Raw genomic sequence first — 24399 nt, 5'->3', positions numbered from 1 at the left:
TAGTTTGAAGAAACATTAACAAAAACTACAGAGATAGTAAAAAATTGTAACTATAGAGACTTCTTTTTAGGGTAAACTCTAGGAACTAAATGTGATGTTTTAAATTATTATAAAGGTTAAAAGAGAAAGTTGCTGTAACTTGTAACTCTATTGGCCAAAACAGTAATTAAATCTTTGTGAAATTAGCACTATTTTTTTTTAAAAAAAAATACGGCAATACGTGAATATGAGTGAAACTTCCCGCACCTGAATATTTAACATTACGGAATGACCCGTAATGCAATAGGGTGCAGGGAGCAACATATGGAGGCGCAGGAAGCAACAGTCCTTGAATATTAGCTTGTTGTATTTTTTAGTGTGAAGCTGAGAAGCGCCAAACTGGGCCATTTCCCACAAAAGAAGCCCATCAGAAGGTCCAATAGACGCAAAACTCATGCCCTACGGTGTTTGTTCGAACGGTGGCCCAGATTTAGAGGAGTAAGGAGTAGTATAAATGAAGCACCGCTTTTTTCTCTCTTTGGCGCTGAGATTGAGAAAAGGGAACTCTCACGAAACTCAACTCTCTCTCTCTCTCTCTGCCTCACCCTCTTCGCTCGCACCCCATCCCCCATTTCATTTCAGATCGAACCCTTCTCCCTCCTCGCACTCCCTTTCCCATTCGCTGCGGAGTTACTCACACCCACACCGTAAGTTCCTCTTTCGCACCACTTCATTTCCTTCTCGTTTTCACCGTCTCTGGTTTCTCCGACTTGCTTTGCTTTCTCCTCTTTAAACCTTCCATCTCGTATTTCATATTCTTCTTTCAACTTGCCCTAGCTTAGCACAATCATTTACACATACTCTCTCTCGACTCAAGGGCTTTGGTTCTTTCCTCGGTCGGAGCCAACTGCTTAAATATTTACGTGAAATTGTTATGTTGTTGTGGTCGTTGTTTCGGAAGTTGTGAAGAAGATTCGGAAATGAAAATAACTTCATTGTGCTAATGCTGTTAGTTTTTACTTTGTTCGATGTTGTTTTAGTTGAATTCAATCAACAATTGGCTAATTGTACGAGTGAATGTTTTGGCTGTGCTATTTGGTTTTAATGTTTGTTTCAGTTATGTAACCTGTTCATGTACGTTGTGGAAAAGCTCAAGGATTATTCTTTGTTTTTTTTTTTGGGTAGTTGTTAGGCTCACATTCAGACTATAGTCGTGAATGCTGCGGTGGTTCGTGTTTTCTCAGAACTATGGCTAGTCCAACTGGAGAATTGACAAGCCATAACGACAGTACCGCTGAGCCGATGGCAACTGAACAATGTGAATTGTCTGAAAAAACGCCTCAGATAGGATCTGAAGGTTTAGAGAGGGAACAAAAGGAGCTTCTTACCGAGTTAACCAGTTTTGTTATTGACGAAAAATCAAATCAAGTTTCTGCTGATGTGACGGAGAATTCTGTTATTCAACTGCCTGCACCGCCTCAACATGACTTTGAAAAGAATTGCCAGACTGTAGAAGGGTCATGCCTTGAACAAAGTACCGTCGAACAAGTCTCTGTTGATTTATCTAATGATAAATCTGAAAACAAATGCAAGCCATTGTCTGAAAATGTTCAAAGTGAACCCGTAGAATCCATTCCTGCCTTCGTCGTTGACGGGCAAATGCAATCCAGTCCAGCTCAAGCTAATATGAGTTCTGTGAATGAATTGTTGGATCAACCTTCTGGAGATGTTGTGAACAATATTACCAATTGTTCAGAAAAAATGTCTAATAGCCCAAGTCATTCGCAATCGAGGCGCAAGGGTAAAAGGAACTCTAAATTATTGAAGAAGAAGTATATGCTAAGGTCGTTAGGAAGCAGTGGCAGAGCTTTGCGGTCAAGAACAAAAGAAAAACCCAAGGAACCTGAACCAACTAGTAATTTGGTTGATGGTAATAGTAATGATGGAGTTAAGAGGAAAAGTGGTAGGAAGAAGAAAAAGAGAAGAGAAGAGGGAATAACTGATCAGTTTTCTAGAATCAGATCTCACTTAAGATATTTATTAAATCGAATAAGCTATGAAAACAGCTTGATTGATGCTTATTCTGGTGAGGGCTGGAAAGGATACAGGTATGTATATTTTATCATTATCTTGTGCTTGTGCTTTGTTTGACTTGTAATCTACATTGGATTTGCATCCTGATCTATTTTAGATCTTAGCTTATGTTTATTAATATCATCTTTATTGGTTAATTGCTGGGAAACTGAAATGGAACTACATCTGGAATATTCTGGTCATTAGTGCTTTAGAGGCCTTACTTTAAAATTTCAGGATAAGATGCCCTGTAACTTACCTTTTACAGGTTAGAATGTTTATAGTCTTTTAACTGTTGTGTTTAAGTATCAGGATTATTATTAGGTTATGAGTTCTGAAACAGTAAGCTATTGTGTTCTGAATGTAGGCTACAACTCCTTTTGTTGCATTTGGATAAAATAGTTTAATAATGGGATCTTAGATATTTGGATTTGACTTTGACATTGTATTCAGATAATATATCATATATTATTTTGATAATTAAATCCTTTCCAAAAATAAATGTAAGAAAATTAATTTTTATAAATACCTTACTTTCCCTGTACTTGAATTTCCAGCTAAAGAGTGCAACAACTTGTTGTCAAGATTGCAATTAAGATTGTAATTGCGTGCTGAATCGGACATATGATCGGGAACAAGCAAGATCGTGATCTTGTGTAATCAAGGGATTTCCACACTGCTAATCCTAGAGACTGGCTCTCTGGGTTGGGTTTGTGTCTGAACCCGAGATTGCAACCTGTCTTGCAACCATAAAATCATTTTCCCCCTGTATTCCCCTGTCTTCTTTGACCACTCATTTGCACAACTTGCTTTTCAGTTCTCACTTCCCTGTCTGCTTCGGCTTGAATCCCTATCTCGCAGTCTCAGGCTCTCAGCTCCAGCATTGTTATGTGTCGTCTCCTCTCTGTTTTCCATCTGCACTGGTTTTAGTTCTTCTTCCTTTAACATTGTGCTGTGCTTGGACATTGTTGTTGTTGTTCTTCCTCTGTTTGCCACTGTTTTTCTGAACAAAATATGTCAACAAGTGGGCCTGCAGCTACTGTTACTACCTTTTTTCCCCTTATCTATGTCATTTTTAACATATGTATAATTTTGAGTCTTCTGGTGAGATCTTATGATCTGTATTACATTCTGTGTTACAATCATTCACCCCATCCCAATCCTCAATAAAATCTGGTTTTTGACAATACAATTCATGCATGAGTTTTCTGAGTGACAAAAGTATACCATTTGGATTTTTTCTTGATTATGTAAAAAAACAATTACTAATGTCTATCACTATATGCAACCTTGTATGATTTGAATTTTATCTTTAATGCTTCATGTGCTTTGGGATTCATTCAATTTGGTCCCTTGCTGTTTTCTTCTCTTACCTTTCTATCACTAAACAAATTGGCTCGAAACAAAAATTTTATGCAGTATCACAATCTTACTACAGGATTAAGCTACTGAGCTGGTAAATCAGTTGTTTCAAGCTTATCCTCTGGGTGCTACATCTTTATTTGTGTTGCTGAACAAAATATTTTTACTCAGATATTTTGGAAATTATATATACACACACATACATACATAGTTTAATCCACATGCAATTCTTATGCTGCATTAAGCATTTGTAATTGTAGGTCCTCTTCTGTATTTTTATCATGATTCTTTATTCCTATCCTTTCTGTATCTGTAGAGCTGATGATATTATGATTATATTAGATCACTCTGTATTTTTGTTGTAGTCTTCGCTAAGAATTTGTTTGATCTTGTCTTCTAGGGGTTTGTTTGCTCCTGTTTTCTTGTGAACCTGAGTATAAGGTAGTTCCACTACTAAAAAGTTGGATCATGGATTTGTGAAACTTCAAATGCTTGAAGTTGTTTTCTTTTTTATTTGTTTTTGTGGTGGATATTTTGTGTGTATTGGTTTGATTGTGATAACTTTGCAGTATGGAAAAGTTAAAGCCTGAGAAGGAGCTTCAGCGGGCTAAGTCTGAAATTCTTCGACGCAAATTGAAAATTAGGGATCTATTTCGAAATTTGGATTCATTGTGTGCTGAAGGAAAGTTTCCAGAATCTTTGTTTGATTCCGCAGGAGAGATTGACAGTGAGGATGTAGGTTAATCCTTTAAATTTAATTCCTGAATTTAGTATTCATTTCTCTAGGATTTGGAGATTGAGTACTTTAAATTTTATGGTGCAGATATTTTGTGCAAAATGCCAGTCCAAAGAGTTGAGCACTAATAATGATATAATTCTTTGTGATGGTGTTTGTGATCGTGGATTTCACCAGCTCTGTTTGGATCCTCCGTTGTTAACTGAAGACAGTAATCCCCTGGTCTACCTAAATTGATTGGTAACTTAATTATGTCAAGTTATTTATCTTTTATGTATTTACTTCTGTGGCTTACAGTTCCACCTGGCGATGAGGGTTGGTTATGCCCAGGATGTGATTGCAAAGATGACTGCATGGACCTTGTTAACGACTCCTTTGGAACAAGTCTTTCTATTAGTGACACCTGGGAGGTCAGTGGACAATTTTAGTCTCTTCTGTCAATCATTAATGTTTTGGATCTTCTTTTCCTGATTACATGTCTGATTCTTGTTTAGAGAGTCTTTCCTGAAGCAGCATCATTTGCTGGAAATAATATGGATAACAACTTGGGACTTCCTTCTGATGATTCTGATGATGATGATTATAATCCTAATGGTTCAGATGATGTGAAAATTGAAGGGGATGAGTCAAGTTCTGATGAATCCGAGTATGCTTCTGCTTCTGAGAAATTGGAGGGTGGTTCACATGAGGATCAATACTTGGGCCTTCCATCTGAAGATTCTGATGATGGTGATTATGATCCTGATGCTCCAGATGTTGACTGTAAGGTCAATGAAGAAAGTTCAAGCTCTGATTTCACATCTGATTCCGAGGATCTTGCTGCTGCATTTGAGGATAACACATCCCCTGGACAGGATGGTGGCATCAATTCTAGCAAGAAAAAGGGTAAAGTTGGTAAGCTATCTATGGCTGATGAACTGTCATCTTTACTAGAGCCAGATTCTGGTCAAGGGGGTCCCACTCCTGTTTCTGGGAAAAGACATGTGGAAAGGTTGGACTACAAAAAGCTGTATGAGGTAAGTTCATTTTCATGGCATAAGGTTTAAAATACTACTCTGTGATTCTACGTGCATGTTCTGCATTCTCATTTGAAGTAGAATATGCATTACATAAATTGACAAATGATACATAATGATAATGCTTGTAGAGTAAGCATACATGGGTGAGTATGTAGAGTCAACATTACTTATTGTCCCGTTCTTTGGCTTCATCCCTCTCCCAATATTTTAGGCAGCCATGTTTCTTGTGTAGGAGACGTACCACAGTGATACTAGTGATGATGAAGATTGGAATGACGCAGCTGCTCCAAGTAGAAAAAAGAAACTCACTGGCAATGTGACTCCAGTGTCACCAAATGCAAATGCTTCAAATAATTCTATACATACTCTTAAGAGAAATGCTCATCAGAATAAAGTTGAAAATACAAATAGTTCACCCACTAAATCCCTTGATGGCCGTTCGAAATCTGGTTCCAGGGATAAAAGGTCTGGATCTTCAGCACACAAAAGACTAGGAGAAGCCGTAGTTCAGGTAAGTAATTAAATTTGGTTTCTAAATTTATTCTGTTTAGAAAATCTTTCAATCCAGTTTATAATTTGCATACTTACCTCCTAATTGTCTTTCAATTATAGTGTCCTATAGTTATATTCAAAATTGATAATACCCACATGCTAAATCAAAGTGTGGAAAAGACTTTTGGTTGTGAGGGGGCTGGGGGAGTATTGTTTTTCTTTCAGTGGATGTCTTAGAATTTATTGGGTAAAAACTCCGGAGTTTGCCTGAAATACAGAAAGTCTATTGGAATAATGTTGTTGAAAATATTTTGTTTTACTGTACCAACACATACCTGGTCCTTTTATGGGAATACTAGTTATCATCCCTGGTGCAGTACACCATTTATTTCATATAGTATTTGTTTGTAATTTCATAAAAAAGATATTAAATTGGCTGTTATCCAAACCATGATACATATCAATAAGTAAAACATGAAAATTATTTCAAAAATGAGTGCTGAAATTTGTTGAGTTTTTCTCAACATTTTTCACATTGTAGTTTCATTAAATCCTGTTCATTATATTGTAGTTGCATTAATAATTTATATATTTTTCAAGAGCATATACGGTTATAAACCATTAATTTGCTTAAAAGAGAAACAACATTAGGTTACAAATAGTAGTTCCATCTTGATTGGGGTTGTGTTTAACGTATCTATTTTGATATGATGAAGGGGAATTAGAACTACTTAGAGATTAGAGTTACTGATTGACTGAACTAAAATTTAATCTGATTCAAGTTGGTGCTCAATATCTTGAAATCATAGATGAAAATACTAAAGTCTTGAATTTTGGGCTGTGTAAAAATTGCTAATGACAATTATTGTAACTGAACTCAGTTTTATATGTATAGCTTGATAGATTGATCAGATTTTGGTTTCATAATAAACAATCTACTACAATTATAACATTTCATATACTGGCAATAGAGAACAGAGAACACGGATGAAATCTTGAAAGACCTGTGTGAGAGAACATTTACTGCAACAAAATGAAAGGCAGAACAATCTCAGAGAGCAGGGAACAGTGAGAGAATGAACTGAACAGAATTAGTTGAACAGAATGTCCGAGATAGTGCCAGGAAACAGAGCAGGTGTGGAAACACCAGGAAGGTGCTGGAAAAAATTCAGAAATTGCAGGGGACAGTACTAGAGAATAGTGGGTCTTGTTTGACAAAATTATTTGTTTGACTTGTTAGAACGGTAAAAATATTTAAAATGGGTACAAGTATATAGAAAATATGAATGAAATAGTGAAAGTACAAATAGGTTTCTAGGAAAATTCTAGGATGCAATAATATCATCTTAGAATTTTGGCATGAGGTCTAACTCAATCCTATAAAATCCACTTGTAACGCAAGGACTGCCGAAGCTTTATAAATTTTATTTAAGCTATATCTTTTGTCAATGTGAGATTAAACACCACCATTGAGGTTGCAATTAAGGCAGCTCCTAAAGAGGCTGCAATTATGGCTTGCTAGGTGACCGCAATTAAGGCAGCTTTCCAACAAATCATCCCAGACTTGAGAGAAAAATTAGTAGACAAAGAGAGTGTCCATAGTCTTTTCCAAAACTCAAACATCATTGCAATGAGCCACCTTTATGCTACAGCTGCATCAAGCCATCATCGGCCTTCTGGATGCTTTAAAGCCTGCATCTCTTTATTTAAATGACCTGCTTGTCTCAGTGTGAATTGACCTACAGCTTGCATAGCAGCTTGTCTTGTACCATTGATTTATATATATTTTTTTCTATCTTTCCATTCAAGAGGAGGCGAACAACATGCACACATTTGCATGGATGTTATGGTAAAGGGCTTACCTTAGAATGATTATTCTTGTATTTTCAGAGACTTCACAAATCTTTTAAAGAAAATCAGTATCCAGATAGAAGCACAAAAGAAAGCCTGGCACAAGAACTTGGACTTACTTATCAGCAGGTCATATCTTTTAGCTTTTCATGTTCGGCGAACACATTTTTATTTTTATTGTGACTTTCGGAATTTGCCATTGTTTTTCACTCAGGTTGCCAAATGGTTCGACAATACACGTTGGAGCTTCCGGCATTCATCACAAATGGAAACCAATTCTGGTAGAAATGCTTCACCGGAAGCTACCGATGGCAGGGCTGAAAATGAGGGGGAGAAGCAATGTGAATCAATGTCTCCGGAGGTCAGTGGAAAAAACTCTAAAACCACAAGCTCTAGAAAACGGAAGCATTTGTCAGAACCCCTATCTGAAGCACAGCTGGATATCAATGGCTTAGCAACAAGTTCACCAAATGTTCATCAAACGCAAGTAGGCAATAAAATGAAGACAAGGAAAAGGAAATGATACTTTATGCAAGAGCCCTGTTTAACCTTTTCCTAAGGCTTCAAATTACAGTATCCATCCTTTTGTGAGATTGAGATCCCATGAGATGATCGGCTAGGATCTCGATGGATTTGTTTCCATTTAGGAAGGTAATCATAAAATATGTGCCATTGTATTTTTTAAAAATAGCTTTCCAGGTATTGATCTGGTGAGTTGTTTTAGTGTTGCCTCTCTTGCAAACACTAAACTAAAAATAGTTCAGTTATTAGTTATCAGTTTTTAAATTTTTAGATTTTTTTGTTTTTTTTTGTTTTATTTACAGAAACCCCATTCCTTGTTCCAAATGATGTTTTTTCCTCCTTTTAAGGGGGTTTACTAACAGTACAAAAAAGAAAAGAAAAAAAAACGATGAAAATAGGGGGAAAATTTATTTTTGTACCTCTGGATTCAATGCCATTACTGTATTAACCTGCAGGCAACCTTAGTAAATATTGCAACTTATGTGTTTGACTGTTCAGAACATATGGATATGGCTCTCATCTTGCATTGATTGTGTATAGTTCGACATTCAAGGTGGTTGTTTTCGGCAATGATAAAGCTGCTAAGTTGGTCGATTTTTGGGAATATCCCCATTTCCTTGAAATAAAACTTTGTTGTTATGGATCTGTGATTTGAGTAAAGAGTGGGATGGGACATCATATCTTCCAATTGCTGCATGCACGTTGATTAACTTAATAACCTCTTACTATTATGTGAGGAATGGAAGTAACACACTGATGCACGAGAGGTTGATAGTTTTGGTTGGCTATAGTCTTTTGTAAATGCCGAAGTTGGGCTTGTGATATAATCTGGTAGTGGTAACTGGGAATGAGCCAACATTAGAAGGGGGAAAATACGCATAGAACGATGTTGGCAAGAGTTAAACTTGGCTATTCTGATGACTTGCCTTCAATTTAAAAGGTGATCTACCGCAGCAACTTTATAGTCTACTGAAAAGAAATAATCTTTGACGTGACCTTTAAAATAATTACTAAAAAAACCTAATAAATTTATCAACAAAAAGTTAATTGTGATTGAATAGTGTTGTTAAAGTCATTTACATTATAGTGACTAGTTGAAAGAGAGAGACACTTTATGTCTCTCTTTGTATTTTTCAAACTAAAAAGTAAAAAAGAAAAAACAGTTGAAGAAAATAATGACATCACGTACGTTTTGAAGATTATGAAAGAAATGGAAACAATGTGTGAAAGAAATGAAAACAATCTGCACACCAAAAAGGACAATTGCTTTTATAGACATTCTATTCCTTCTTAATAAAATTAGTAAATTGGACATTGTGCTAATTGGCCTGCATTAACACGGGTTTTGAAAACATAGGTCCAAGGCCTTCTCTTCTTGTACTCTTCAAAAATCATCCTACACCCCATTCTTTTAATATTTTCAAAATTTCTAAACTAAGCATTTTTTCTGTCGACTTGCTCTTCTTTTAGAATTACCACATCATTACTGGTATTTTAAATGAGTTACGGAAGAAGTATTCTAGAATACCTTACGAATAAGTGTATTTGTTCAGTAACACCTATTTTGTAACTAAAATATCATACTTCCATCTATTCCATAATATATTAAACAATAATTGCAAAAGAGATATTCCAAAACACCTCATGAATAAGTGTTTTTCTTCTGGAACACTCATTTCATAACTAAAATATCATACTTCTGAAATATCTATCCTATAATACATTCAAAAACAATTACGGAACATGTAATTCAGAACAATAACGAGGGATATTGTGGGAGTCACACACAAGAGGATGTTTGTTTTACAGATTATTTAGTTATTTTTTTATAATATTTCAAGGAATATAACACAGGAATGTTATTCCTGGGTACGTTTAAAAAATGTTTTTAGTTAACTATTAATTGGGAATAAACTTTTGTTCACAAGGATGACTTTCTCAACCCCTCCTCTAAGAATAAATAATGAGTGAACATGAGAATATGACTTTCTCAGAAACAAAATATACCCGACAATAATTATTATATTACTTTCTAACAAATGCGGGAATGAATTTTCCAACCCATATTACTGTTAATAAAAAAAATATCCGTGGAACAAACGCTCTCAAAGTTTAAAGTGAGAAGAGGCTGTAGGTTGGTTTCTGTAGGGTGCAGAATGAAAAGGCCTAGATCCAAACTTTGTTAATTTCAAAATAACCGGCCCGACCCGCATATCCAGGCGTAGCAATGGCGTCTGTGAGGTTAGGTGGGCCGGGCCTGGTCCAAAGGGCCCATATTCAATACCCAATTCTTAATACCGTGTCTCTGTGACTGAAACTCAAAGTGAAGGTGACGATGGAATTGGAAGTTGACGAGAACGACTTGAAAGCCGCCGGCGCTGAACTCTTCGCCGAAGGTGGCCGGCGAGGCATTCGTATCAATGGCTGGTTGATCGAGACTCGGAGGCACTCCATACTGAACTCTTCCACATTCCAAGAGTGAGCTGTTCTCGCATCACACATAACCCTAGCTCCTCTAATTTCAATTTTCGAGAGTTAAACTAAGAGTTTTTATTATGTAGGCTATTGATTTGGCGTATGAGAAATCCGAGAATTTTGTTTTGATGTTGGTTGTGTGTGCCTTGCAGGTGGGAACAGAAACTCGATACGTCTCATTTACCAGAAATGGTTTTTGGGGAAAACACTTTGATTCTAAAACACTTGAGCAGTGGAACCAACATTCATTTTAATGCATTTGATGCTCTACGTGGCTGGAAACAGGAAGCCTTGCCGCCAGTTGAAGTTCCTGCGGCGGCTAAATGGAAATTTAGAAGGTGAGAGCTATTGGCATGTGCACTTTCGTGTTTATGTGTAACTCAAAATACTGTTAATTTTGTTTAGATTTATTTGACATCTTTTCTTTCTAGGAAGAAATTTTTATCTAGTATGGAATTTCCTGGTAATTGCTTGCGCTGTCTAACCCTCCTATTGAATAGGATGTGTAAGTAAATGACCATGCTGTTAGTCTCATTTTTTTTTGGGAAAAATGTGCAGCAAGCCCTCTCAGCAAGTAATACTAGATTACGACTATACATTTACAACACCTTATTGTGGAAGTGGCACTATTGAGATTGATAAAGATCTGGTACGCGTTCCTTCTTTGTTCTCCACAGACTAATCTGGTATCCTAAATGCCTTTTTTCATATGAGTCACATGTACAATTTTGCAGTATGAGTTTCTGATGCGGAGCTATATAATGGTGCTTTTGTTATAAGAAAATAAGGAAAATTGCATTAATATTCTTATTTATGCTTTATTAAGATATTTATTTTTTGTATGGTAGAATGAGGGAGAGACTTCTAAGGAAACCAGTGATATCCATTGGGAAGACTGCAAGGATCAAATTGATGTAGTTGCACTTGCATCCAAGGAGCCCATACTTTTCTATGATGAGGTGGGTAGTGAGTACCTTGAATGATTTCTGAGCTAACCTCTATGCACACAATTGTTTTTGCATGCTAATCTTTTTGTGAAACAATTTTGCATTGTTTGTGAAGAAAGAGCTCAAGTGAAAGAAAGTTCTTTACCATTGTGCTCCTTTTTAAGAATTGATCATGCTGTTAATCTGCAAAGGTGTAATAGTTTAGTGAAATCTGCAAAGGTGTAATAGTTTATATTAATGATAGTGAAGAACCAAAAATCAAAATAGATATGTTCATGTTTTTACTTGTCTGAGTGTCTGACCTAATAAATTGTTCATATTATCTTCCTTGATGGTATTTACTTTTCATCCTAAATGAATCCTCATCGTGAACAGGTGGTGTTATATGAGGATGAACTCGCTGATAATGGAGTATCACTTCTTACTATAAAAGTGGTAATCTCTAATTTGGTTTCTTCTGTTGATCGGGGGTTCGATTTTGTTATGCAAATTAATATGATTACCAATGACTGGTGATATCGCCTTTTGGTTTTTACAGAGAGTTATGCCTAGCTCTTGGTTTCTTCTGTTGCGTTTCTGGGTGAGCTACTCCCTGTTTGTATACTAAATTAGTAAATTCCTTCTGTCTTTTAAGTAAAGTTTGGCTACCAAATTACTCTTATGATGGTTGATCTGCTAAATCATGTTTGATCTTATAAAATACTGAAGTTATTGCTAAGGATCTATAATGCACCTGACAAACTTTGAGATTAGCGTCACTGTGTCAGCACATTTACTTGCTTCACATCACTTTCCGTAAACTTGTAATTTTAACTGATTACTCTGGTACTAATACAGCTTAGAGTTGATGGAGTGTTGATTAGACTGAGAGAAACACGTATGCATTGTGTATTTGGTGGAAGTACAAATCCCATTATACTTCGAGAGAGTTGCTGGAGAGAATCTACATTTCAAGCTTTGTCTGCAGTAAGTTTGTGCTATGCATCACGTGCTATGTTCTTTACACTAATTCTGAATGATACTCTTTTTCTGTTGTTGACCGTAGTAAATACAGAAACAAAGTGAGTGGATGCTTGTCTATTGCTCTCTGTGCTGAGCTAGTATAAAATAAGGACTTTAGGTTGTTTGTCCACTGCTTTTTTACTTCCCTATACTTGTTTCTTTCTTTTTTTGTTGTATAAGATCATGGATGAAGTGCTATAGTGTTAACCAAATGGCTTCAACAACTCAAAAAGGAGGGGTTAATTCAGTTATGAAGTCAAAATTCTTTAATAAATTAATTGTGTTGTCATTTTAAGTCCCTAGATATATATTGATGTAAGACTATATATCCATTAGAAACATCAATTTTATCATGCGTAACTGAGTTGGTTAAGATATGGTCACTTGTCCTTCAAGAAAAATGACATTTAATTATGTCAAGATATTAATCCATTTTTTGGCTTATATAATCTATTATGATAAGCTAGTAATTGATTATTTTGATTCAAGCTTTTTGGAATTGAATATTTTCAATTTAATCAAAAACACAGAGCATGTTTTTAGATAATCTACTATATAAAGAGTATAATCTATTATGATAAGCTAGTAATTGATTATTTTGATTCAAGCTTTTTGGAATTGAATATTTTCAATTTAATAAAAAACACAGAGCATGTTTTTAGATAATCTACTATATAAAGAGTGTAATCTGTTAAATCAATTTAATGTGATATTTTGAAATCATCAAGAACAATTGAATTTGTTAAATGCATCTTGTAATCTATTAGTTCCTATGACAGAATGGCATGTTTATCATTTTGAAGCTTTAATCTGTTAGCAACTAAGATAATAGATTATAAGTAAATTATTACCCATTTAAATGATTGATTTTATGTCTTTAAGAGCTAATTCATGAGCTTGAAGTTTGATCTCTTGTACTTGCAAGTGATTGTCTTCATCAAAACTCTTCTTGAGATCCTTATTGAGATAATTTTCTTCTACATATGGTGATTTTTTGGGTTAACACTACTGAACCTATTTCTATCTCGTAAGTTCTAATTTACCCATATCAATCCTATAGGTAATAGGAATAGTTAATAATACTTATTGTTGTAAGAGAACCACTAATTTTCACTGGGCTTCTAACTTTTGGGTGGGAGATCTTGTTGGCATGGTAACTGGAATATATGAATAAATAATTCAGAGAGATATATGTTGAATATCTTGATTTTGATTACCAAGATTTTGCTAATGAAGTAACTGAGGAGATTAACCAAATAGTTAATTGAGTATGAAAGAGACCACTCCTGTGAAGCTACTGAATAGAGGGCAAGCTACTTTGAGTCAAGAAGGGAATGAAATAGAAATGCAAAATTGATTTGTTTTTTTTTTTTTTTAATTGTTGGTGTAGTTTAAAAGATATAAAATGATTTATAAGTTCTGTTAGATGTGTAAATAATAAAAGGGAAATGTCAATCTTATAAAATCATCAATTTGTTTATTACATAAAATGATAAAATAAAAAAATCCTGGTCCCACACAAACTTGTCATATTTTCTTGTTTATTCTCTGCCCTGTCCCTGGTCTTTTTTGCTAATAAACAGAAGGAAAGACAGGGCTCCTCTTTAGTGAGCAGTGGTGTATCTATGATAGTTTATTTTAAAATACAACATTATCTTAATATACTAAAACTTAAAGATGAACACATCTCTAATTATTTAATTTAGAGAGGTTTTTTTCCCTTGAGAAAACATGTAATCTCAATTATTTCTCATTCTTTTTAAAATCTGTACAGTTCAAATGAGTCTGTTTTCAAGCCTTGTGACAATGACAGCCGACCAAGTGACTGGTGGTAGTGATAGACTCTGTTTTAGTTCCTTTGTTTTAGTTTTTTCTAGTATCATATTAGCTTTAGGTGGCGCTTGGTTTGAGTCCTTGTTTTCCATTTTCATTTTCTGAAAACAATTTTCATTTTCAAAGGTTTTAGATTTAGAAAACATGTTTGTTTTGCTTTGTTATTTTCTATTTTCAAAATATGAAAATATTGAAAAACTGGTTGAGGCATTTCAACAAACACCTTATCAACAACAAAAACCTTTTTGAACCCTAACGCACAACATTGTAACCACCCTCCACCGCGCCATTGAACCACCCCCTTTGCCGGTGTTGAATCTTGCCACCAACAATCGGATCAGGACACCTCGAAACCTACCTAAAAGGGAACAAAATCTTAGAAGGTTGGGTTGTGGTTGCGATAGGTGGCGGTGCGCGGCGTTTTGATGGTGGAGGTTGGGTCGCTGGAGTTTGCACTGGTGATTGTGGAGGACATGGTGGTGTGGTGGATTTGGGTTATGGTGTGGTGTTTGGAGGTGTGGGGGTGGTGGCCGTTTGATGCATTGATGATGGAGTTTGGAGGTAGGTGGTGGTGGTTTTGGGAGATGAAGGTTGAAGGAGAAGTAGAGGAAGGTTGGGTCGAGAGGGTTGGGGGGACGAGGCTGCTAATGAAGTTGGTTATAATTATGTCTCGTGCCACCACGTTTTCACTTTTAGAGAAAACAAAGTGAAAACGTTGAAAATGACAAATCCTTGTTTTCAGTTTTCATCCTCTTTTGAGAATGTTTTGTCTGAAAATGTTTTTAAAAATTAAAACAAACATTTTCAAATGCATTTTCTATTTTCTTTGAAAATGAAAACAGAAAATGATGAAACCAAGCACCACCTTAGCTTTTAGTTCCCATGTTTTTGTCTTATCCTTTTACTGCTTTTATCTGTGTCTACTTGCTTTGGCGTGGCTGTCATTTACTAGTTATAATTTATTGTTGAGCACCTTTGTAATTGTTCTTGATTGTCTGATTGATTGATGCAGAAAGGGCACCCTTTTGATTCTGGTGCGTATGGTGATCCGAGTTTCATCAGCCAGAAGCTCCCCATCATAATGCATAAGACCCAAAAGCTTGTAATTTCCTCTTAAAGTTATAAGACTGTAAATCCCCATAATGCAAAAGGGTTCTTGTTCATATTTATTCATCTTTACCATGGCTGTTTGGAACCATAAATTGCTTCTTATGAGATAAGCTCATAGATGCATGCTAATCATGTTCTGTTCTTGTACGAAAGGTTGGAGGGAGGGTTGGGGTGAGATCTAACTAATATGCGAGGGATTCATTTTACATGAAAAATTGAGAAGTTTATTACTTATATATAGGTTGAAGTTAATTCTATAATTTATGATACGAACTTATGCATTTGGTCACAATTTTAACTGTTAATTTCTAATAGCTATAACTTTTCACGTTCCTCTCAGAAGTAATCTTTCATTTTAAAGGAGCTAAACTCGTGGGGCAATGGGGCCAAAGAAAATGCATGGAACCCAGCAGACGCTCTCACTTGCAATTGCCTTTTGGAAAGGCTTTTCCGGGTTGTCTTTGTATGTTTCGTATTATGCTCACGAAACGCTATTTTAAAGCAAGTGAAATGTTTCTAGCAGATGCCACTTTCTACCCAAATAGATTGTTATTTCGAAGAAAAGCATGGCGATAGATAACTAAGCAAGACGTAGGTTGAGCAAAGTAGGAATATCTCCTACTCTAATGTTGACAAACATAAGCGTATTTTGATCAGAGTCACTTCCAAGATTTGTATTGTCGGCACAGCTATGGTTTGTGAAAGCCTGTTAATTTTGAAGTTTGAATATCATAGTGACCTAAGCGTACTGTTATAAACCAGAAATTTTCTCCGTACATGGACATTAACAGCATCAACTGTCTTGTTGGAAAGTTTCATCCTGGAAAGTTCCATTCAAATGTCATCTTTAATTAAAATCCTAAGATTAGAATTGTGGCTTTACACATGCTGGAAGCATCCTATCTTGAACGTACCTTGCATCCACTAATTGTTTGTGGTAGTCCTTGTTCTAAAGTACATGCAGGATGAAAATCAGGATTTTCATGTCGAAAAGCAAAATGTCCCTAAGTCAGTAACATGTCAAGTGAGCACTGCATATCAGGAGTTATATCAAACTTCAAGGAACTAAAATAGATAGCCAGGAGTTTTAATTGGGTTTTTCTGGTGCTAAACATGTAATCATATATAGACAATGGAAACTACAAATATCCTACCATTTACTATGCAGTACCATCCTCATCTGAGTTATTGACTCTTCCAGGTCAAGGATCTTCTACCCCTGTTCTCTTTTTCCTGCTTAGACTAACGAGCTAGCTCTTTAGGATGAAAAGGAGGATAAGGTTTCAAACTGAGCCCAAATACTGTTGTCAGAGTCTTAGGCCTAAATCAAGCTTGAGTGGCTCCCGTGGAACCAAGCGAAAGCTGCCTGGCCACACCATATCTGCTTGATCCTCGGTCGAGAAAGGTGTCCATGCCATCCCAAGTCTTGCATGTGCATTTGCATCATGAAAGCCCGGTGTCACCATGGTACCACCACCTCTGCGTGGCTTGTGCACAAGTGAATGGGGCTGAACACCAAGTGATCGAAACATAGTTGGTGTGTTCATGGAGAATCCCATTATTGCCATCGATCTCTGAGATTGGTATCTTCTGGCAGCTCCCCTTTCCCTCTTGTGCGCGTTCTGATGGCCTCCTAGTGCTTGTGAGCTAAAGAACTTCCTCATGCAGAAGTTGCATGAAAAAACTTTGGCAGTGGCTGGTGGTCTTGCTTGTGAATCAGTGTCTCCAGATGTTGATAGTGAAGAAGTTCCACCTATGCTCAGGTTCAACCACTCTTTGGGGTTGCCATCTTCGCTTCCATGATTGTCCTTGTCTCCGTTCATCACTTCACTTTGTTGTTCTTTGCCTGTTGTAAGAGTTGTTTCATCTTCTGTGATCATCATTTTCTCCCTAAATTCTCTGAAGAGTTCCGGTGATCAAGGGAAGTTGCATATATGTAAAAAGGCTCATTGGAATCCTTTTAAGGTTAGATCAAAAGCAGAAAAAAAAAACACTAATGGACAAGGGCATCAAAGTGTAATGGAAGTGAGATGGGATGTTTTTTATTTTTTTGTCATCCTAATCAGTAACCCCACCTGTTGATGCTTGGTTCTGTAGGGAACAATGCTTATGTCATCTTCACTGTTGCACCCCTTCAAGCTTAGGATTCTCCACTATCATCTTTTCTCCTTTTTCTTTTCCTCTTTTCTCCTTGCAAAGTTCTATCCTTTCCTGGCTATCTTAGGAATAGCTATAGAAATATAAGGTTGAAAATGATAAATCATTCCATCCCTTGTCAAAATCAAATCTCTCATTTTATTTGAACTGCCTGCCATGTGTATGCTCCTCACACCATCATGTAACAAATCTATATGCTATACTTTTTTTCCTTGAGTAGGATAGATATCAGATATGATCGGTTTCCACTTTGGTCACTGCTATTGCTAGTATTAATTGATTTGTTTATTTCCCACCTTTTATATTCCTATTGATAGTGAAAGTAGGATCTGACTTCTGAGTTTGAGCATATGTAAGGTGGGGTTGGGTTGGGCTGGCTTTTCATTGCTTTTTGATTTGATGTTTTCTGGGTTCTTATTTCCAATAATGGTCCAGGGCATCTACGTGGGTGTTTTCTTGTTGGGGCCTTTTCGTGTTCCTCTCCAAACTTTGTAGTTAGAGTGTGAATAATATGTACAGAGGAAGAAATGCATCAAGGGTCCAGTTGCACTTGCACCTGCCCTTAGTTTATCTTTTTTTTCAATGGTCCTATTATACAAAGCCACTTGTTTTTTACTTGGTCACTCTTTCCCTCATTAAACTGAGTCATAATGGGAAATTTCCACCGTTTCCCTTTTATGTAAAGCTGGTTGTCCACAGTCCTCACACTTTCTCTCTGAAACAGACCATAGAAAAAGACACATCACCAACCAATCACAGCTCAGCTTTGTGGAGTGTATGTAGATTGAAGATAGAAAGTGCTTGGTCCTTGGTCGTGCATTGCATAACACCGAATGCAAGGAACAGTGTCATGGTTTCTGTCTCATGGCCACTTTTGAGAACAACTAGGGGAGCATGAGATATTTCTAGATTCTGTTTTCTGCTACAGATATTTCTAAATTTTTAACGTATGGATAATTTCTATCTTCTGATTTTCGGTTGGATAATAATTTAGAGAGATAAACAAGAACGAGTCCTACTTAAATTCATTAAACAAGATGAGTTTATGAAGTAATCGAGGTCCAACAAGATCTAAGTACACATGCTGTATAAGAAAAAAGATGAGATAGAGTGTCTTCATAAACCTACAAGGAATAGGTAAGGGTAAAATGAAAGCCGTTAACAACTAAACAAGTGCTTTAGTTTTTTGTCTGCATTCACCATGATGTGATCAAAGAACACACCACTTTTTCGTCACAATCTCTATGGAATAGTTACCCTAAATGCTGGAAGATCGAATCGAACAGAACGGCATATTATTCCAGGCTAGCTGCATTAGGCAAAATTAGGGAATGATTCTGTTCCGCTCTCGTTCAGATAATCATCTCAAATTTGAGGGTTAACTTCGAGCCAAATCATATCATATACGAATATTATGTTTTACAGATTTTTAATATTTTAATTGAAGTATACTGACAGTGTGAAGGCATTTTACACTGTTATCTTTTATTGGGTAACAAAATAATAATTAATAAGATATATACTACTTATAGGAAAGAAATTATTAATAAATGTAATAATATATGATATCAATGATTATATACTAATTTTTTTCAAAAAAAATAATAATTATATATTGTCATTAAATCATAATTCATCATCATGTATAATAAATTTATTAGCTTTTATGATAATTATTTTAAAAATCATATTAATAAATTATGATTTGAAAACAATATAAAAATATTTTACATTATCATTAAATTTTCTTTTAATAATATTTCTTGCCGCTATTTATAATCTAACCAAAAGAAATATACACCAACTGCTCTTAAATCTATTAACTTGGGACTTAGGATTGGGATAGGGATAGGGATAATACGCAAAGAAATATATTTCATACTATTCGATTTGATGTACAGATTTCGACCAATATACCGAAATTCAGTAACATCCAATTCATTAAAAAAAAACAGTTAAAAGAACTCGTTTATACCATTGATTTTTTTGTCATAGCGGAGGCTTTTTTTTTTTTTACTAAGAGAGCGGAGGCTTTATTATTATGTAGGTTTTATTTTACTTGTAATAATTTTTTATATGTTACATTTGATATGTTTTCAATTTTATATGTTCTCATATCAAATGTATTGTTATCCAATAATAGATTGTGATGTATGATAAAATGGTTAATTTTAAGAATTATATAAGTAATATGGATTTTAATTAGTTGTAATGTAAAAATATTTATCACAGTTAAAAAAACGTAAAAATATTTACTTATAATGCATGAAAATTAAATTTAATAAAATTCATAGGAAAGTTTGAATTAAACTTAAAAAAAAATTATGTAAAGACAGGAATAAAAACACGACGTTGGATTGTACTTTGAAAATTTTCCACTTTTTGCTACATATCAAAAACCTTTTCAGTAGTTAAAAACAAAGAAATATCATTAAAAAAATAATGATACACAAATCATCATTTTTTCTCTTTTTATTTTTTTTATATCTCTTTCTTTTTATCACATCATAAATTTTATGATACATATATTTAATTCTTTTTTTTTTCTTCTCACTCTAGTTGTATGATAACATACTTGAATGTTTATCAAATATTCTCCTAAAAAATACAAGAGAAAAATGTTGTCCAAAAGAAAACTACTATTCTTCCTACCAATAGTGTCATTGTCACTACCAACCCTTGTGTGAAATTCCTCTTATGCCCAAATTCCTACACACCCTTCCCTTTCCTCATACGCCTCCCATCCCAAGCCGTTGCACCACGCCACCCCCACCCTGGCCCCGTCAAGACTGAACCAGTTGTGTCTAGCAAGGAAGCAACGTCGAAGAAGGCTCTCCATCTTCAATTCACAAAACAATTCCTTCTTAGGATAACACCTATAGGAGTTGAAGGAAGGAGAATTGCAAATAGAATAAAATTTGATAATAGAAAAATAAATTAAAAAAAGACTAATATTTTTTTTGGTAAATTAACATGTTTAGTATGTTTTTATGTATACATTTATACTTGTTTGATCAAATGCTAATGTTCTATAAAATAAAGTTTTTAAAGGGAAAATTAGATGCTAAAGTTTAATTCGCATTTGACATTAAAATCAATCGACACAAAGATAATGTCTTACAAAATTAGTAAAAAAAAAAGTATTTGTACAACTTGTATAAAGTGATACGATCCCTTTAAATAAATTGCAATCTTTCAATGTTGTAGAGTACCATTGATTAACCTCGATTATCATAACTTAAATTTTTTTATAATTTGGCAAAAGTTATAGTATAATGATAATGACAAGCAAAGATTACTAAAAGACAGACATTGACGTATAAGATTAATAGTAAAGTTAATTTATATTTTTAATAAAGGTTAAAAGTTATTAAAAAAAGAAGTTAAAAAGGTACTCATTCCTGAACTAATTTAGTGCATTAGTTGATAAGTGATCGATCCACAAATTATTTCAAAATACTTGAAAGATAGGCAACAGATGTACAGAGTTCAACCAGAAACCAGATACAAGAATAATCAAGAACTAATCCTGAATGCTGTTCCAATTTGGAAAGAAAGAAGAGATTTTCTCTCGAGTAAGAAATAACACAAATTAAAAATAGCATAACAGATGAGCCTCATTCAAGAATCCTACAACCGTTACTTCGCAGATAACACTATTAATAAATTATTGGTCACCAGTACCATCAAAGGCAACACTATGCAAATCCAACAGCTTCCTCACGTACCTGCAACAGCAAGGGAAATCACAGCAGCATAAGCATAAGAGATTACATGGCATTTAAGATTTTAGACAACATTGCTACACTCCTCATCAGATAATTTTTACGAGTTTACATTACACATAATGGATACTTTTCACAAACTATATATCCTCATGCGCATGCATTGTATCTGTTACATTGAAAATTGAAAACACCCAAGTAACAGGAATTTCCAACCATATCCAGCAAATACTTGTTTGACTAAGAATGCAACTTCTAAAAGCAGAAAGCAATGTTGATTTTTTTTTTTTTTACGTTAAAAATAGTTATAGAAGATTTAACATAAAAAGGAATAGGCAAAGGTTGTAATCATCCTTCACATGAAAGGACAGACTGTAGTTTTTTTACTACTCCCATGCCTAGCTGCCTGAGGCTTTCAAAGTGTCTTGGTAGGAAGAATTTCAAGGTAGCAACTTTACCATAAATCTCACATCTTTCAGAGCAAAGAATTTGAAGTTGGGTCAAGGAGATCATTTAAGTTAAACCATAATAATCAATGGGGATTTAGAACCTCACCTCAGGAATCAGGATCACCTGTGAAAGGAATGTAGTTTACTGATTAGTAGTATTAGAAAACTGATGAAAGGACTGTACATACAGCCCTTTCAAGGATGACTCTGGCATGGATTTTATTTCTGGTAAACTAAGCAAATTTATGTATGGAATTCAATAAGCTGATAAAAAAGGCTCAAATTGTTCCATTCAAGTGATTTTTTGTAGAATGCCTCTGTAAAACTTGTTTGTTGGGAACCATAAATTATTTTTTATTTAGGTATTAGCATTTCCAGGGTGATGTAGAAACTTAAAAACAAAAGATAAATACAGTTAAAAAATTAATAAAGAAAAACATGCAAAAGCAACATAAGCAGGGATACAATACACTAACCGCTCAAAGCATAGATTTTTCAATGCTAAAATTAATAATAAAGTATCACATGCAATGGATTGACGAAATGTATGCCCAAGCAGGGGAAAAGGAACAATGAATGTCCAGGAAATCTGATTACTGCTTCAGTTCATCTCCAAGAATAACCAATTACTTACTTATGTATGAATTAACTGAAAACATTATTGAATTTATAATTTTAAACAAAGGAAAAAAAAAGGGAACCTACTATGCAGCATTCTTCTCTTGCCATTGGATGATCAATGTCCTTGTGCATCACCCATCTTTTCCATTCATCCCTATAAATTTGAATCTTAATACCTTCTTATGAACCAAGCTAGACAAACTCACAAATTCTACCCATCTCATCTCTTCACATAGAACAACACACACAAACAGGACTACGACTACCTAATTTTAACATCTATCAGGCCCACAATTTAAGGTTTTCTATCATCCAGAACATTAGTAATAATTTTTTTTCAAAACGCATTTGAAGAACATTTCTCATGTAGCTGTTAAAAAAAAAAAAAAAAAAACATTTTTGATGCGTCCTAGAACCAAACCAGCAAGACTCACAACGAGACTACTAGCGATCTTGACAAGAACGACGGAAGGTACCATGGGACAGCTCGCAGCAAGCACGCGCACTGACAGCAATGTGTGACGTCATGCAGGTTATGCCCAGAGGTAAAAGCGAGTGTGTGCACCCTAATTGCCCCAAATTCCTGTTAAAAAAAAAATAAAGCATTCTCAATATAAGCACTACACTTGCAAGAAAATTACACAAATGGATTCCAAATCACAAGTATGCAAACGACGGCTGATTCGAAATTCGTATTGAAACGATTTCGATTTCGTTGTCGATAATTAAGAAAAAGGAAGTTAAACAGCACCTGGAAGCAGGCATGGAAAAGCGGCGGGACTGGACGCGAGGGGCGGCGAGTGGTGGCGGACGGAGGCGGGGAAGGGTTGACGACGGCGCCGCCGGTCGGAGTGATGCCCTAGCTGTAGACATTAAGGAGCGAGACAGAGAACCTGAACGAAAAGCCATTTCTGTGTCTATCGGAATCTAATCTGAGAGATGAGAAACTCAGTTTTAGGGCTTTGCGAGGGTTTAGTGGTGGTGGTGGTGGCTGGTAGCACTGAGGGACTGAGAATCATTACTTAGGATATATTATGATGGAGAAGATGGAACGATGTCGTTTCATTTTTTAATCTTGTAGTTCTCCTTTGCCTTTTTCTAATTTTTTTTGGATGATTAAATCCATATGTTTACTTTCCTTGTAATTATTGTAATGCTTATTAATCCGATCCTTTTAATATTTTATTTTAGTATTTTCAATGTTAAATGTATAAAATGCTAAGAAATAGTAATAATAATAAAAACATTTAAAAGACATACAATATCAATAAAAATAATCTTTCATATAATTTTTAAAGAAATTATTATAAAATTAACAAATCTATTGTACATAATGATTTATAACAGTATAGAAGAATTTTAATGTATATTATTTATTCATAAATAAAGGAATTTGCTAATTTTTAAACGAATAAGAAGTAATATATTTTAGCAACTACTCATACTCATGACTTGGCCCGATCATTTAAAGAGAAGGTTCCTTTGGAACACTTATTTCTATTTCATTATATCGGGTCTCTTTCTTTCATTTCAAAAAATTTATAGAATTTCGATTTTGAAATGAAAGAAAAGTGTGGGAATAAATATAAATGACAAAAAGATATTGAAACATAATCTTGGAAGAGATGATGGAAGCAGGAGTTCATTTTGGCCACGGTACTAAAAAAATGGAATCCTAAAATGTCACCTTATATATCTGCAAAGCGTAAGGATATTCATATTACAAATCTTATTAGAACTGCTCGGTTTATCAGAAGCTTGTGATTTAGTTTTTGATGTAGCAAGTGAGGGAAAACAATTCTTAATTGTTGGTTAAAAAAAAAAAGCAGCGGATTCAGTAGCACGGGCTGCAATAAGAGCTCGGAAACTATATTTGTACATTGCTACATAGAAGTCTGGAACAATTTTATCCGGTTTTTAGGTAGAAATGTCTTTCGTTAAACAAAAATAATATAGTATTAAACTTTTCTTTCTCTTTTGTTTTTTTTTTTTTATGTTTCTCTAAATTCAATCAAATTTAGAACTCCATCCTATTTGTAATCTTTT

The 24399-nt window shown here is 34.9% G+C and overlaps 4 protein-coding genes across 12 annotated transcripts; 2 read left to right on the top strand and 2 right to left on the bottom strand.

Annotated features, from left to right (window-relative positions):
• The first annotated feature begins 517 nt into the window (after window positions 1–517).
• Window positions 518–8452, top strand: LOC100811458 (homeobox protein HAT3.1). Of its 2 annotated transcripts, XM_003555234.5 has the most exons (9): window positions 518–686; window positions 1165–2087; window positions 3984–4149; window positions 4238–4361; window positions 4448–4560; window positions 4645–5166; window positions 5402–5680; window positions 7552–7641; window positions 7727–8452. In XM_003555234.5, exons 2-9 carry the CDS (start codon window positions 1228–1230, stop codon window positions 8033–8035), a joined length of 2463 nt encoding a protein of 820 aa, XP_003555282.1. In that variant the 5' UTR covers window positions 518–686; window positions 1165–1227; the 3' UTR covers window positions 8036–8452. The 2 variants fall into 2 exon arrangements, with proteins under 2 accessions (XP_003555282.1, XP_025983369.1); XM_026127584.2 differs by lacking the exon at window positions 1165–2087 and having other exon boundaries at window positions 526–686.
• A 1889-nt stretch (window positions 8453–10341) lies between these two features.
• LOC100811660 (TIP41-like protein-like) lies at window positions 10342–16072 on the top strand. 3 transcript variants are annotated; one of them, XM_006605316.4, is made up of 8 exons: window positions 10342–10512; window positions 10662–10847; window positions 11068–11158; window positions 11358–11468; window positions 11832–11891; window positions 11995–12036; window positions 12294–12422; window positions 15742–16072. In XM_006605316.4, exons 1-8 carry the CDS (start codon window positions 10370–10372, stop codon window positions 15745–15747), a joined length of 768 nt encoding a protein of 255 aa, XP_006605379.1. In that variant the 5' UTR covers window positions 10342–10369; the 3' UTR covers window positions 15748–16072. The 3 variants fall into 3 exon arrangements, with proteins under 3 accessions (XP_006605379.1, XP_040868998.1, NP_001240980.1); XM_041013064.1 differs by lacking the exon at window positions 15742–16072 and adding an exon at window positions 14233–14256; NM_001254051.2 differs by lacking the exon at window positions 15742–16072 and adding an exon at window positions 15304–15661 and having other exon boundaries at window positions 10355–10512.
• Window positions 16073–16082: 10 nt separating this feature from the next.
• Window positions 16083–17657, bottom strand: LOC100811125 (zinc finger protein 4). 3 transcript variants are annotated; one of them, XM_041013282.1, is made up of 3 exons: window positions 16556–17657; window positions 16316–16405; window positions 16083–16221 (listed from the first exon to the last, which is right to left on the bottom strand). In XM_041013282.1, the coding sequence occupies exon 1, from the start codon at window positions 17282–17284 to the stop codon at window positions 16709–16711; it is 576 nt and encodes a 191-aa protein (XP_040869216.1). In that variant the 5' UTR covers window positions 17285–17657; the 3' UTR covers window positions 16083–16221; window positions 16316–16405; window positions 16556–16708. The 3 variants fall into 3 exon arrangements, with proteins under 3 accessions (XP_040869216.1, XP_040869215.1, XP_040869214.1); XM_041013281.1 differs by having other exon boundaries at window positions 16316–16350; XM_041013280.1 differs by having other exon boundaries at window positions 16220–16432.
• Window positions 17658–20994: 3337 nt separating this feature from the next.
• On the bottom strand, window positions 20995–23448 carry LOC100809521 (uncharacterized). Of its 4 annotated transcripts, none has more exons than XM_003555925.5 (4): window positions 23105–23448; window positions 22830–22936; window positions 22438–22507; window positions 20995–21286 (listed from the first exon to the last, which is right to left on the bottom strand). In XM_003555925.5, exons 1-3 carry the CDS (start codon window positions 23260–23262, stop codon window positions 22485–22487), a joined length of 288 nt encoding a protein of 95 aa, XP_003555973.1. In that variant the 5' UTR covers window positions 23263–23448; the 3' UTR covers window positions 20995–21286; window positions 22438–22484. The 4 variants fall into 4 exon arrangements, with proteins under 4 accessions (XP_003555973.1, XP_003555970.1, XP_006605986.1 ...); XM_003555922.5 differs by lacking the exon at window positions 22438–22507 and adding an exon at window positions 21839–21856; XM_006605923.4 differs by lacking the exon at window positions 22438–22507 and having other exon boundaries at window positions 22788–22936.
• Between the last annotated feature and the right edge of the window lie 951 nt (window positions 23449–24399).

Source organism: Glycine max, chromosome 20, assembly GCF_000004515.6.
Source record: "Glycine max cultivar Williams 82 chromosome 20, Glycine_max_v4.0, whole genome shotgun sequence".
NCBI classification, from domain to species: domain Eukaryota; kingdom Viridiplantae; phylum Streptophyta; class Magnoliopsida; order Fabales; family Fabaceae; genus Glycine; species Glycine max.
Note: the sequence above shows the minus strand (reverse complement) of the source record. Positions and strands in the feature narration are given on the sequence as shown.